Source organism: Suricata suricatta, chromosome 13 (genome assembly GCF_006229205.1).
Source record: "Suricata suricatta isolate VVHF042 chromosome 13, meerkat_22Aug2017_6uvM2_HiC, whole genome shotgun sequence".
NCBI classification, from domain to species: Eukaryota; Metazoa; Chordata; class Mammalia; order Carnivora; family Herpestidae; genus Suricata; species Suricata suricatta.
In genome coordinates, this window is record NC_043712.1 from 5859032 (window position 1) to 5873423 (window position 14392).

General features: G+C 60.1%; 1 protein-coding gene across 1 annotated transcript in view; it reads left to right on the plus strand.

Moving 5' to 3' along the window:
- C13H9orf50 (chromosome 13 C9orf50 homolog) overlaps positions 1–6547 on the plus strand; it is a 7029-nt gene extending 482 nt beyond the window's left edge. The window contains exons 2-9 of the mRNA XM_029921064.1: positions 3–214; positions 466–556; positions 659–775; positions 2482–2645; positions 4402–4543; positions 4728–4902; positions 5071–5185; positions 6339–6547. Of these exons, the coding sequence (XP_029776924.1) occupies positions 3–214; positions 466–556; positions 659–775; positions 2482–2645; positions 4402–4543; positions 4728–4902; positions 5071–5185; positions 6339–6547 (1225 nt within the window). The remainder of the gene's footprint in view (positions 1–2; positions 215–465; positions 557–658; positions 776–2481; positions 2646–4401; positions 4544–4727; positions 4903–5070; positions 5186–6338) is intronic.
- The last annotated feature ends 7845 nt before the right edge of the window (positions 6548–14392 follow it).

Here is a 14392-nt window from a genome sequence, read left to right on the forward strand (position 1 = left end):
AGCTCGCTCCTGCTGCCGCCCCTGCTCCGGGCCGGCGCGCCCCGGGCACCCGCGCCCCGGCGCCCCCGGCCTGGAGAGAGCGAGAACCCCTGCAGGGGCTCGGCCAGGGAGGCCCCGGACTCCCTGCTCGGGCTCCTGGGACAGGTCTTCCCCACCAAGTTCCGGGCGTTCCTGCAGCGGCTGGGGGCCGAGTGTGTGCAGGCGTTGCCGCCGAGTGAGCCCCGCCCAAGGACCCCGGGGGCGGGGCGGGGGCGGGGCGGAGTCATTTCTGGAATGAATGAAGCTACCGTTAGTTGAGTATGGCTGGCAGAGCCGTGACGATCACCCCTTGAGGGCGGGTCTACCATTGCCCCTGTGGTACAGACGAGGAAACTGAGGCCCAAGGCTATTTAACTGGGAAGAGCCTAGTAAGGACTGTCCCCAAGCGAAGGCTCATAGCTCTTTCCCCTTGTTCCTGGCTCCCAGCATCCTCAGCATGGCAATCAAAAAAGAGTGCGTCCAAGCACTGCCAACATCCTCCTCAGTGTCCCCACTGTTCCTTCCCTCCAGACCTGCGGTAAGTGTCGCTGACCTGCTGGCGGGGACAGGGTTGTCATCAGTGCTCCGAGGGTGGGGAACCTGACCGCTCATGCTGGGTGTGGCTTTGCTTGTCTTCCAGGGACCAGTCATTGTACTTCCGGAATAGTCTTCAGAAGATTTTGCCCCATCAGATACCTGCTCTGGGGATCCTGAGGAGAGATCACTCCCAATCCACCACCTTCAAAAAGGCCAAGCAGTGAGTTACAAGAGGGGAGAAAGCCTTTCTTCTGTCCTTTCCTCTGTCTTTCACCGTGAATGTATCTATCTGTCCACCTATCCATCCATCTACGTGTCCATCCATGAGCCAGGTCTTCTGACAACCTGTTCATAATCCATGAATCATCCCTCCCATCCATCCATCCATCCATCCATCCATCCATCCATCCATCCATCCGGCACAGTCACTCATCCTTTTACCCATCCCATCATTCATTTGTCCATTTCTTCCTCTAACTCTTACTAGATTTTACGATAGATCAAGTATTCGGAAAAATGAGATAAGGGATGGAGGTTGGGGAAGAGCCTGGGCCTTGGCACTTACCTGGGCTTGATGCCACAGCTCCAGTGCCGACGAGAAAGAGTGCAGGAAAAATTCCTCCAGCCTAAACAGGCTTCACCAGTGGTAAAAGGTGAAACCCGTGCCACGAGTTTCAAGACCAAAGATAAATATGTAACATACATGCCGTTCCTTCTGGTTCTGGACCCGTGGCTGACAGTAGTCCTGGATCGCAGCATTTCCCCCCTGGGCCTCAAACCCTTCCTGACACAGCACTCCGGGCCCGCCACCACCAAGGGATCGGAGTAGGTGCCAGAAGTGAAACCCACTTGCCAGCCCGGGAACTTTACATCAGTCGGGCCAGATACACTTCTCACAAGGTGTCATAAGGAAAAAGGTGGAACTCATCTCAGTGACGACAAATGGCAGGGACAGCCGCAGTCACAGCGCTTCACATTTGAGAGCTGATACTCGGGCACCGGGTGCTGTGCCAAATTCCCTGGTACGCGCTCCCGGGGACACAGGGCTGTGTTGGAACAGGACCCAGCAGCCTTTGACAGGAGACGCTGAGATTTCAGTCCTCGGGGCAGAGCCGGGTGCGCCGTGTCTGGCCCTGTGGCCAGCGCAGGGCAGGCGTTGATTAGCAGACAGCTGTGGGATCGCTAGGTCCCAATGCCCGTAGTTGGGGACTGTCTTGGCTTCTCCTGGCTTCCTGGCTGTTCAGTGAGCTGATGATGGGGTCCCCTAGGTGTCCACACAGACGTACACATGGATGCGCACACATGCCCTCCAATACACCATCCATAATTTTAAAGGGGAAAAAACTGCAAAATGGAGGCTGGAGAGTGGTCTGCCACAGGTCACGTGGCTGGGAAGGGGCATCACTGAGACCAGTGATTTTAAGAACAGTTTGAAGTTAGGGGTGTTTCCTCTGGGCATCCCAAGACCCCGGGCGGATCCGTCTCATCTCTCCACCGCTGTGTGGCGGCCACAGTGATGATCCTCGTTTTACAGATGAAGAAACTGAGGCTTAAGAGTTCAGAGCTGAAACCCAGGACTACTCAACCCCCAAGTTCATAGCCTCATTCTCTCTGCTGAATTGCTTGCTATAGAAGACCGCCAGCTCTTCAGATCTTGGCCCCACCCTGTACCAGCGGTGTGGCCTATGGCAGCTGCGAAACAACTCTGTGCCTCAGTTTCCTCATCTGTCACATGGGAGCAATAATCATGTCTCCCAGGGTCGTGCGGGTGTGATGGGCTGCCCATCGCCTGGCAGGCACGGAGTGCCTTGGAAAGGCCGGCTACTGTGGCTGTCAGGATGCCCAGCGAGCTCCGGTCCGGCGGATGCGGGTCATCCGGGTGGAACGTGGGGCTGGGGGCCCAGCCTGTGCCCTTGCCTCTCTCAGCAGGCCCCACCGCGTCCAGGTGCCCAAGCTCAGGGCTGTGCTCACTCACAGCTCCTTGGGAGAAGGCTCCGGGAAGCGCAGGCGGTTCTGCCCCTTCCGGGTTCGATTTGCTGATGAGACGATGTGGGACACCGCCCTCCGCTACTGGGAGCGCAGCTGCACGGGTAAGCAGACAGGGAGGGGGGCCCCAGGACTCCAGAAAGTTCCAGCCTGGAGCTCGGAGAGCAGAGGCTGTAGCCCTGGGTCCTGGGAGTAAGGGCAGGTCTGAAAGGCCAGGTGTCCACCTTTCCCTCCTGGGGAGATACCTGAACTGGCTTCTCCAGGAGACTGTGAGGAGGCCTCTTAGGGAGCAAGGGGAGGGGCCGAGGTCCTGCAGAGGTGTCCCCTCGTGGTGGCACCAGGGGGCGGCCGCCGTGCAGGAAACAACGGCTGCCCGGGCTCAGCCCCCACAGAAGGACTTCTTGCCGCCAAGGGTTCCCACGGGCTGTACCTGCCCCCGTGGGGACAGGTCCCCACAGCTTCCTGACCCCATGTCCCGCCCCCTCCGTGGCCTCCGGGGCTGAAGGAGATGAGGAGGCACCGAAAGCATCTTCTCCCCATATCCACAAAGGCCTGGCTGAGGGATGTCCTGAAGGTTCCAGAAGATCAAACCTTCTCTCCGGGAGAGGCTGGCACTGCCTAGTCCGGCCAAGAAGCTGGGGGCCACCGGGCCTGGGCTCTGGGATGGCAGTTTCCTCTCAGCTCTTGGGGAGGATGGATGTGGTAGCATCTGTTTTGGCATAGTTTCTGGTGTTTTCTAAAGTAGGAGTCAAGAGGGGCACCTGGGTGGCTCAGTCAGTTAAGTGTCCAGCTTCGGCTCAGGTCATGATCTCATGGTTCGTGGGTTCGAGCCCTATGTCGGGCTCTGTGCTGACAGCTCAGAGCCTGGAGCCTACTTCAGATTCTGGGTCTCCCTCCCTCTCTGCCTCTCTCTCTCAACTAAATAAACATTGAAAAAATTTTTTAATTAAAAAAAATAAAGTAGGAGTCAAGAGGCAGATGGGAAGAATCCGTGTCTGCTCTGGAATGACCTTTATCACCTGCCCCTCACCCTTCTCCACCTGCCCGGCCTCCTCAGCTCTCAGGATCTAGCTGCCCCACCGCCTCCAACGGCTTGCATCCATTTATTGAGCACCAACTGTGTGCAGTTTCAGGAAAGGCTGCTCCAAAGCCCAGCTGTGGGTAAAGCCCCCCAAATCCAGGACCTTCGCTGACTCAGGAGGGACCCTACCCAGGCCCCTTAAGGTCACAGGAAGCTGCAAAAGACAAGCTGCAATTTCGCGAAGCTTCTCATTTGATGGGGAAGCCAAACCCCGGGAGCAGGGGACACGGTGGCCGAGAAGAGAAGCGGGGAGCCCCCGGGGAGAGACAGTTTCATGCCAACGGCAGCCGGCTGGGGCATAGAAAGCTTCAGTCACACCCCAAGGCACCCGAGTGGGGCTCGGCTGACGGCTTCCCAGCCCTTTCTGTTCGAGGCGGCCCGCAGGGATTTTGGGGTCCCTGACCAGCCAGAAGGGCAGTTCTTGGGCAGGAAGGACTCCCAGCTCCCCCCAGCCCTGCAGGAACCCCAGTATTGTGTGTGGATTTCGACGGGGGCATGGCTGGCCTTCCCACTACGGGAAAGGAGGCCCATCTGGGGGCGGCCGCGGGCGTGGGGACGTGCATGGCGGGGCGCAGCGTGGGTAATAAAGGCAGAAACAGTCACGCAACATAGTTTTAAAACCCGAGCCTTCTCTGGAGGCAGCCATAAGGCCCTGGGGAGCCTTGGTTGCCATGGAGACAGGGCTCTGCCCGGCCTTGCCTGCCAGAGGGAGGAGGGAAGTGTGGGGGTGCAGCGGCCCCCTCCAGGTAGAGATCTCACTGGAGTCCTCTCTCCTCCAGTCCGGCAGGCCCGAGTCACCAGTGGGATAGACACCCGGTCGATCACATCAGAACAGGTGTTCCGGAACGTCGGGAGGTGGCCGGAGAGTTGGCCCAAAGCTCCGTGCCGCAGAGCCACCGAGGAGGCCGTGCCCAGCATCTGGTTCGTCTGGGCCTGCCCGGGCTGTGAGGCTTGGGGCGGGGGGCAGGATCCGTAAGCGTTGCCAGAGGCCCCCTCCTCACTCCGTAGACTTCCCCATCCACAGGCTAAGAGTCTGGGCCTCCGAGGCTTGGCAGGACTAGGGATTCGGGGTCCGTGCAGCTCACAGGCTTCTGTTCCCCCGCAGGCCCTCCCAGGAGCCACGGGGTCACCTCTCTAAGGACGCATCCCCGAGCAGCAGTCTGCCCCTCATTCCCAGGACCACTACCCAGAGGTCACAGAGTGGCCTCAAAACCTTCCTGGCCCCACACCGCAGCCTGGAGCAGGTGGACAGAGCTCCGGGCTCCTGGAGCCAGAAGCTGGTAAGCACCTGCCGGCAGCCAGGGCCCTGGAGGACCCCTGCCCAGTGGGGGGCGGGGCCCCTGGGGCTAAGGGGCGGGGCATCCGGATGCAGCCCCAGACTTGCCAGCGCTGGGCTTTTCATTCTCCTCCGTGTAAAGTGGGGCTGACCCCAGTGCCTGTCCCCTTAGGCTGGGCGGAGAAACCTGCCCCCCCACCCCGGGGAGCCCCTGTCTCCCGGCCAGAGGCCCCGAAGGGCCCAGCTGGTCCCTCCCTGTTGCTCCAGGAGTCCTTCCTGCCAGCTTGGTGCTTCACCCGGCCCTGAAGCGAGGCTGTCCCAAGGGCAAGAGTTCCTCCTGCCTTCCTTGATGCACAGGCTCCCAGGTGAACGGAACCAAAGCCAAGTGTGGACACGGGCCAGGGGGTGAGAAGAGCCCCTTCTTGCCCCCCAAATAAACGTACATTCCAGGTGGCTGGGGCCTGCTGCCCGGTCTCACCCTACAAGGTTCTCCAGGTGCTCTGGGAGTCCTGGACCCAAGGCAGGGAGAGGACAAGGTCATGGCTGGGAGGAGGCTGAAGGGTGGGGGCAAGGCTTATTCCAAGTGAACCCCTCTTCTGGAAGGTGGGAGGCCCTCCCACACTTCAAGCCTGGGACCACGCCTCTGTCAACCTAGATCAGCCCACACCTGCCCCCAGGCCCAGCATTTAGACCGGAACTGAAGACTGCCTACCTGCTGACCTCCACCCTGGGGGGAAAGGGTCCAGGCTCCAACTGAGTGCACAGGCGTTGTCTTCTGCGTTCCCCGGGCCAGGTTCACACCACCAGGTCCCTGGCGGGCAAGCCTCAGGGTGGGCGGGGGTCAGATGCGGCTCTCTCAGTGGTGGGGCCAGGAGTGGGCGGTGCGCAAAACCACATCAGGAGGCGGCACGAGACAAGGTGGAGGTGATCTGACCGCGGCGCCGACCCAGCACTGCCGGGTACCCCCATACAGCCGTCTGCCGGGCTTGGCCCTGCCACACCTGTGTTCCAATCTCTCGGTCCTCGAAGCTCCGCTTGGGCCCCAACGCCTGGCCTTGCCGAGGATCCAGGTCTTTATCGCCACCTCCTGGCCAGTGAGGAAACAGCCACGGAATCCTCACCCAGGCACCCTGCTGAATAGGAAAGGATGGGACTGGGTGGAGAAGGGGAGGGGGTATCGGAAGGGGGGGGGGCGGACAGGCGGCTTAGATCTTAGGGCTAGGAGGGTAGTGAGTGAATGGGGGAGGATTTGCTTCCAGAATAAAGGCAACAGGTCTAGGCAGTTTGGAGAAGCGCTGTGGGGAATGGGACGGGGGCGATGCGCCAGCTCCCCTTCCCTGGGACTGGATGGGGTTCGATCCCTGGGGTGCCTCCCCTCCGTCCCCTTTTCTGCGCTTTCACGACACCCCCACACCTCCCCGGTACTTCCATTTCCTGGAGATCCTGGGGGCCTCAGAGGAGGCCTGAGTCTCCCGCACCCCCTCCCCGTGACCTTGCGCTTCCCCGTCTCGCCCTCTCTGAGCCTCAGTTTCCCCCGAGCGCCCTCGCCCCGCCGCCCGCTGCAGCGCCGCGCCGCGCCCACCAGGGGGCAGTGTTGGCCTGGCTTTGGCGCCGCCCAGCGCCGCCGAAACTTCTCAGCCTCCGGCTAAGGGGTCGGAAACTTTTCCCCTCGCGCTGAGCTCGCTACTCCCGCCAGCGCCGACGCCTCCCACCTGCCCCGGGGTCGCGGCGGACCTGGGGGGCCGCCCCGCTCCCAACACCACACCTTGTCTTGCTGCTTTTTGTTGCCGTTAAGCCCAAACCGGCTGAGCTTGCAGGCCCGCGTGGAACACACGAGGGCGGAGGCCGGGGTGGCGGTGGGGGCGGCTGGGACCCTCCCGGTTGGCGTCTGGGGCGGAGGGAGGGGCGCCCGGCTGGAACTTGCACCGGGGGTCCGGTCCCACGCGCCTCCCGGTCTCCTGGCCTCCCCGCCTCCCTAACTCCTTGCCTGTGGCCTACCCCCCCCCCCCGCCCCGCCCCTACTGGCTCCTTCCCTGCCAAGGTTTTTCCTTCCTCTCCCCCCTTCTCTCTCCCTCTCTCCCTCCTCGACAGCATGGATTCCGTGTCAAGAGGGGCTCCGAGCCTCGCATCCGGCCACCCACGCCCAGACACAGGCACGCAGGGACACCCGCGGACAGGCCCGTCACATGCACGCACCCCGCGGAGGCGCACACCATCAGAGACCGCACACGCGCAAACGCACCTCGCAGAGACACCCCACAAGGACGTGCCCCGGACACCACACAGGCACACACAGACCCACACCACACACGTGCCCTCGCAGGGACCCCAGCCCCCACAGCGCCCCTTGAACTTGGGGTGAGCAGCAAGGAGGTGGGAAGAGGAAGGGGGGGAGGCTGGGTGAGGACGGACGCCTTTCCAGCTGTCCCCAGGCCCTCCCTCCTCTCCTGTCCCTCCTCCTTGACAGCACCCAGGGGCCTCTCCGTGGGGTCCCCATAGGGCCTTTTCCGCTGAGAGCTGACAGGTGGCTGCCCCTCCTGGGCTCCAGGCAGCCGCCCGTCTGGAAGTCCAGGAACGGGGCTGAGGCGGCTTTGGTTCCTCCTAACCTCAGACCCAGCTGAACAGACTCCCCGTGGGGGGGGGGGGCGGCAGGTGTACCCCCCACCCCAGTTCTTGCATCTCACCCGGAGCTCTCATATCACCAGGCTCCATTCTACCCCCTGCCCTGGACCACATGGCAGACCTGTGTCAGATCTGGGTGCGGGGTGGGGGTGGCCATGGAGGCTGGGTCTGGCTGGTGGGTGGCCCAGAGGGAGGACTCACTGATCGCCCAGGGCAGAAGGGCAGGATGGTGGGAAAGGATAATCACTGCTCCTCCCCCTTGAGGGTTCCTGGACCTCTCTGCCCTGGGGGGTCGTTTGCTGATAAAGACTCCGAGGCGCAGAGAGATGAGGGGGTCTTGCCCAGGCTGGCACAGACGTGGGAGCCGTCGCTGGGACTGGGTCCTAAGCCAGCCTCCAGCCTCCGGCTTCTTCTCCCATGAGCCACTCTCCATACAGCCGTGGTTTGGGACCAAGACCCAGAGAGGTTAAGCTCTTGCTCAAGGTCACGCGGATTAAACGTGGGAGTCAGGATTCAAATTCAGCAGATGACACTCACATACACCTGCTCCTCTTAGCAGGAGCCCGTGTCTCCTGCCGAAATCCATGCTGTGTGGGCTCCTGCACCCCCTGGGGCGCAGAGGGGTGATCTGGAGGGCCCTTCTGGCCCCGGGGCCAAGCAGGGCAAGATCAGGGAGAGAGGTTTATTTGGAGAGATGGAATTCAGGGAGGCCCAACTGCAAGAGTGAAGGGCGGTGGAGACAGGGAGTGGCCAGATTTCCCAGGGGGATGAAGTAGGAAGGCAGCGGCCAGCCAGAGAGGGGCTTCCAAGCCCCTTTAGCAATGGGGAGCCGCTGACGATGGGAACCCGAGGGAGGCTCTGGGGACATGCGCTGTCCTGGGGACTCAGCTACTTGCATTACGTAGTTTGTTGAGCACCTACTGTGTGCCACACACAGGCTGGGCCCTGGGCGCCCAGCAGGCACCAGAATGACCAACTCAGTTCTCAGGAGGCCACGTCTGGTGGGGGACATGGACTGAAAGGGGCAATTCCAGGGCGGGTTGTCAAGGCTCCGGTGGGGGTCTTGCGGCTTTGGGAGCACAGAGGGGGGACCCAAGCCACCGCAAGGGGCACAGTGGACACCTGGGCTTTCCAGGACCGCGCGATGGGGGCGTGGTGAGACCTGGACAGAGCCACAGGGAGCGTGGGTGGGGAGGGGACAGCGCAGTCTCTGCGGCAAAGCTGGTGACACTATTCCAGACACGGGCGGGGGCGGGGGGCAGTGGGCGGGGAGAGGCAAGGGGCCCAGACGGCTGTCGTCTGGAAGGAAGGAAAGGCTGGTGTCCCTCCAGCAAAGAGGGGCTGTCCAGGGCTCCTTCCAGGCCCTCGGCCTTTGTCTGCCATTTATCTAAATCCCGCCCCCTGTGCCCCCCCCCAACATTTCTGCCCCTCTGGGCCCCTTTGTCATTCTCTCTGAGTGTGTCCTGAGTGACAGATGGCCTGCACCTTCCAGGGGCTCCGCGAAGGCCATCCAAGCCCTGCTTGGAGACAGTGCGTGCTGCCGCCTCAGTGTTCCCCGGGAAACAAGCCTCAGGAGGCCGAGGTCCACGGTGGTGTTCGTTGTGTCCCCAGGGCCCACCGGAACCAGTTTTGGGTGCCGGGCAGAGTCCCGCCCAGAAGCAGGGAGGGAACCCACCAGCTTGGGCTCCGGAACGTTCCTGGATGGTGCGCTCAGGCCCCAAGAACAGCATTCAGCAGCGGCCTGCCTGCCACCTCCCATCATGGGGCCTTGGGGACCACTAATGACTCACCCACCAGGGTTTGCCTGGTTTATTTTCTGCACCTGGCGGCTCTGGGGCCTGTGGGGACACCCCCAAGCTTCCAGGGGGCCCCCCGCTGGGCTCTGGGCAGCCATCTCCTGGCTGCAAAGCCCGGCAACCCCCCTAGTCCCTCCCAAAGGATATCTTCCTACACGTGCCTGCCGGCTGGGGCACTTTCCAGGCACCTTGAGGACCCAGACTGTGTTCTCCCGGGGGACGATGCCCCCCCAGCTCGGCTCGTGGGTGACTTGTGACAGCCACAGCCATTCTGTAATATCAGCTAGGGCGAGCAGGAACCCACATGAGCAGGACAGAGCTGGGCCTTGCCCTCACCGAGCTCAGGGTGCAGCCGCGAGTCACAGAGGAAGAGTGACTGGGGGACAGGTACTGAACCAGCGCCTGTACGGACGGGGTCTAAAACGGCCAGGTTTAAAGCTTGGGGCGCCTGGGGGGCTCAGTCGGTTCAGCATCATTCGACTGCAGCTCAGGTCAGGATCTCACGGTTCGTGGGTTCGAGCCCCGCATTGGGCTCTGTGCTGACAGCTCAGAGCCTGGAGCCGGCTTCAGATTCTGTGTCTCCCTCTCTCTCTCTGACCCTCCCCTACCCGTGCTTTCTCTCTCTCTCAAAAATAAAGAAACCATTGGGGCGCCTGGGTGGCTCAGTCGGTTGAGCGTCGGCTTTGGCTCAGGTCATAATCTCACAGTTGTGGGTTCGAGCCCAGCGTCAGGCTCTGTGCTGACAGCTAGCTCAGAGCCTGGAGTCTGTCTTCAGATACCGTGTCTACCTCTCTCTCTGACCCTCCCCTGCTCACGCTGTCCCTCTCTGTCTCTCTCTCTCTCAAAAATAAATAAAACATTTAAAAATTTTTTAAAAATAAAGAAAACATTAACAAAATTTTAAAAACATTTAAAGCTTACCTGTCCACGAAGCAAGGTACAATTCCGTGATGCAGTAGTCCAATATTACAGATGAAGAAACAGGGCACAGAAAGGGTAAGTCACTTTCCCAGGGTCACACAGCTAAGGTCCAGAAGATAGCCATGGTAAGTGCCGTGATGGGGGGATGGGGGGTGGAGCACAGGGCTGCAGCTGAGATTTCCTCTCACGCACCCCCCCCAACTGCCGAGGGAGCAGGGGTGTGGCCCCCGCATCCACAGGCTGTCAATTCCCCAGATCCTTTGATCCTCCATTTCCCTGCTTCTCCTTCATTCATTCACAGAACACATTAACGGGAGCATCGACTGGTACCCGGCTCTGTCCTGGGCTCCACGAACAAAAGAAATGGTGTTTCTAGCTCAGGGAGGCCTTGGTGAGGGAGATTCAGAGGGTCTGACTTCACAGACGTGTGACTCTCAGGAGAAGGGCCCTGCACTGGGCTCAGTGGTCTTCTGATGTCATCTTGAAATTCTCAGTCAATTTGTATTTTTATTATTTATTTATTTAGTCTTTTGAGATGGGAGAGGGGCAGAGAGAGAGAGAGAGAGAGAGAGAATCCCAAGCTCTGCGCTGTCAGCACAGAACCTGACACAGGGCTCGATCTCACGAACCGCTGAGATCATGACCTGAGCCGAAGTCGACCCCTCACTGACTGAGCCACCCAGGCTCCCTCAGTCAACTTTAAGCAAAGGAGCCTTGCGTTTTCATTTTGCCGGGGGGCCTTACATGTTGTGTGTGGCTGGTCCTGGACGCAGACAGGACGCTGGCAAATGTTTTGAGGGGGCCACAGAGACCTCCTAGGAAGAGAGGGTTTGAGCCCCCAGCAGATGCACTGGCCTGAAGGCAAGACCCCCCACCCCTCTACCCTGTCTGGTTGGAAGGCTTGTGGGGAGTCCCAGCGGGACTGAGAGGCCAGGCAGAGTGAGGCTGGGCAGCCGAGCCGATCCCAGGAGGCGGCACCCAGGAGTGGGCTTTGTCCTGACCCCAGGTCCCTGTCGTGGGTCCCTGGATCCCTCCGGGCAGCTCTCTGGGAGCTGGGTCCGAGTCAGGCAGGAGGCGGAGCCAGCACAGCTCAAAAGGACTTAAAATACCACTTGGGGCACGTGGGTGGCTCAGTCGGTTAAGCATCTGATCAGCTCAGGTCGTGATCTCACAGTCCGTGGGTTCGAGCCCTGCGTAGGGCTCTGTGCTGACAGCTCGGAGCCTGGAGCCTGCTTCGGATTCTGTGTCTCCTTCTCTCTCTACACCTCCTCTGCTCACTTTTTGTCTCTGTCTCTCAAAATAAAACAAAGACATAAAAAATAATTTAAAAAAATACCGCTGCGTCTGTATACTGACCAGATAATGCAAGCATGTGGCGCCTGGGCAGATGGGCGGACACACGCCCCCAAATGCCAACCCCTCCCACCCGGCCCTGGCCCCTCCCACCAGGTAGCCCTGTTTCCTGGGCACCTTCCAAAGGTCCTCGCGCACAGACGAAGCATGGACAGGCCTGTAGTTTTCTGTCGTGATGTCACTTTTCCATCCGTTCTGTATCGTACACGCGGTTTCGCACTCCATGTTCACAGTCCGAGGTCTCATGGAAGCCTCTTTCAAGGTCACTTACTTTTATTGATGGAGAAGCTGGGACTGAGTGTCACACGGAAAGTGTGGGTGTCTGGCTCCCGTGCACAGTGCCTGCCTTGGCCATACACACCCAGCCCCCCCCCCGCCACAGCCCCCCTCCGGACCTCATTGCAAGCGTCGCTGTTGAAGGAGGTACTGTAGGATTCCCGTTTCTACAAGGCACAGAGAGGTGCAGTCACCACCCTGGGGTCACACAGCCCATCAAGATCGGAACCCTCAAAGCCATGCCTCGTCCCACGGTCACGTTGACGCTCCGTAGGGCCACACTGCACCATGCCAGACACTGACAACCTTCCAGAGGCCAGATGGGGAAGCCCCCGCCCCGACTTTAGCAGATAAGAATTGGGCAAAAGACCCTCCTTCCAGCCTGACAGAGCCACCAGAATGGAGCTGGGGGGGTTCCCGGCTAGGCCGGGGTGGGGGTGGGGCTGGGCTAGGTGGCCTGCTGGGGCGCAAAGCAGGTGCGGATGGCTGGCCCCTCCCCCCAGGCCCCAGCCCCAAGGCCTTGTGCCCGTCTTCAGGGAGGGCTGGCATCGGCGGGGCTTGATGTGCCTGGGGCTGTGATTCAGCATTTGAGTTCCAAGAGTTATTTTTATTGTGTTTTGTTTATTCAAAGCTTGCCTTTGAAGTCTGTTTTTTCTGGGTTTTTTTTTTTTTTGAGCCTCCCTCCCCAGCGCGGAGAAAGGAACCGGTTGGATACGATGTGCGGTGTTGTCTCAGTCTTAAAAATACTTAAAAATACTTGCCTTTGCGTTAGGGGCTCGTTGTCCCTGCGCAGACATGGTCCCCCACCGTGCGTGGGCGCGGGTGGCGGGCCTGCAGGGCCAAGCCGGCGGGGGGGTGGGGGGGGCAACAAGCAGTCCCCCCAGAAGTTGTATAGAGAGGGGCCGTCCAGGCACAGGGCGGGCCATCAACACAGGCTCCAGGAGGCTCAACTTAAGGGGGGTCGCGAGGCCTTGTAAGGGAAGCTAAGGATCTTCCTTCTCAGTTCAGAAAAACGTACCTACACCCAACGCTTTGCAGTCAATTCCAAGAGCTTCTAGAACCTTCGGAGGAGCATCTGCAAACCCTCTCCCTTTCTGTTTACTTATTTACTTATTTGATGTTTATTTATGTATTGCGGGGAAGGGGGAAAGAGAGAGAGAGAGGAAGAGAGAGAATCCCAAGCAGGCTCCGCACTGTCAGCGAGAGCCCAACATGGGGCTCGATCTTGCGAACGTCGAGATAATGACCTGAGCTGAGATCACGAGTCAAGCCCTGAACCAGGGGACTGAGCCACGCAGGCTCTGCCCGCCTCCCTTCAGTCTAGAGCCCCTTCCTGAATGAATCTTATTGTCAGCCTTTTAGTAGCTAAAAGCGAGCGCTTACTCAGTTTCAGGGGCTGTGCTAAGGGGCTTCGCATATTATAACTCACGACTTCCTCAAAATTGAGGCACAGAGAGGTGGGCCACTCACCCAAGGTCACACAGCCCACAAGTGGTGAAACCAGGATCTAAGCCCAGCCAGTCTGACCCCAGTCTGCACTCCTAACCTAACATCTGCACACGCGTGCGCACACACACACACACACACACACACACACACATACACACACACACACACACACAAGGTCCCCGGCATCTGAGTAAATGGGTGGGGTAAGCCCAGAGAGAGGTGGGGATATAGAACCCCAGGTTAAGCACCCAGGCTTGGGGTCTGGCTGAGCAGGGAGCCTGGGGTCCAGTGATTAGTGGGGGTCCGAAGAGACCCATGTGGAGATTCCCTGGGCCTGGGGCCAGCGCAGGGGCACCGCCACCGGCAGAGCTGACATGACCTTGGGAAGGAACCGGCAGTGGGTCCCATGGTGCAGACACCTCCTTGCAGTGACTGGGTGACTGCTACCCGGCATGGACTTCCCCTTCCCTTCCTTCTCTCTCCCTCCTCTCTGCCCCTCTTCTCACCCCCTCTGCTCCCCATTCACAGCAGAGGAGAAGTCTTGCCCAACTCCCAAACACCGCTGGGCGTCCTGGGGTCGGAACAACCCAACCTCGGACACTACACACTTCTAGAAGTCCACACCAAGTCCGGGCATGTGGTGTCCCTGGAGGCCTTAGCTGAGCCCACAGGCCAAGCCAGCTGCCCAGCTGTCCCATTCTCCTTCCCCAGTGCAGCGGGGACAGGGACTGGCCCTTCCGGGCTGGGATTTCCAACTTTTGCGGAGTGAAGACCCTAATACTATTTTTCAACAGCTCTTGGTGCTTTAATAGAATTGAGGGTAAATCTAACTTGCAAATTTTCCCTTTTGATCTCCTTTTTTCTTTCAGGAGCTCAACAGAGAAGGGTTTAAAACAGGACTGGAAGCAGCTCCATCCTCTCTCTCTGCCTTGCTCCCAGCCGCCAGGGTTCTCCTGAGGCTGGAAGTCCTGGCCTGGGCATTGCAGGCCAGATCCCAGCTTGGACATCCAGCACTGACTTGGCCTAGGCGGGTTCCCCCAAGCCCCCAGGTCCTGCCCCCTCTGTGTCCTCCTGGCT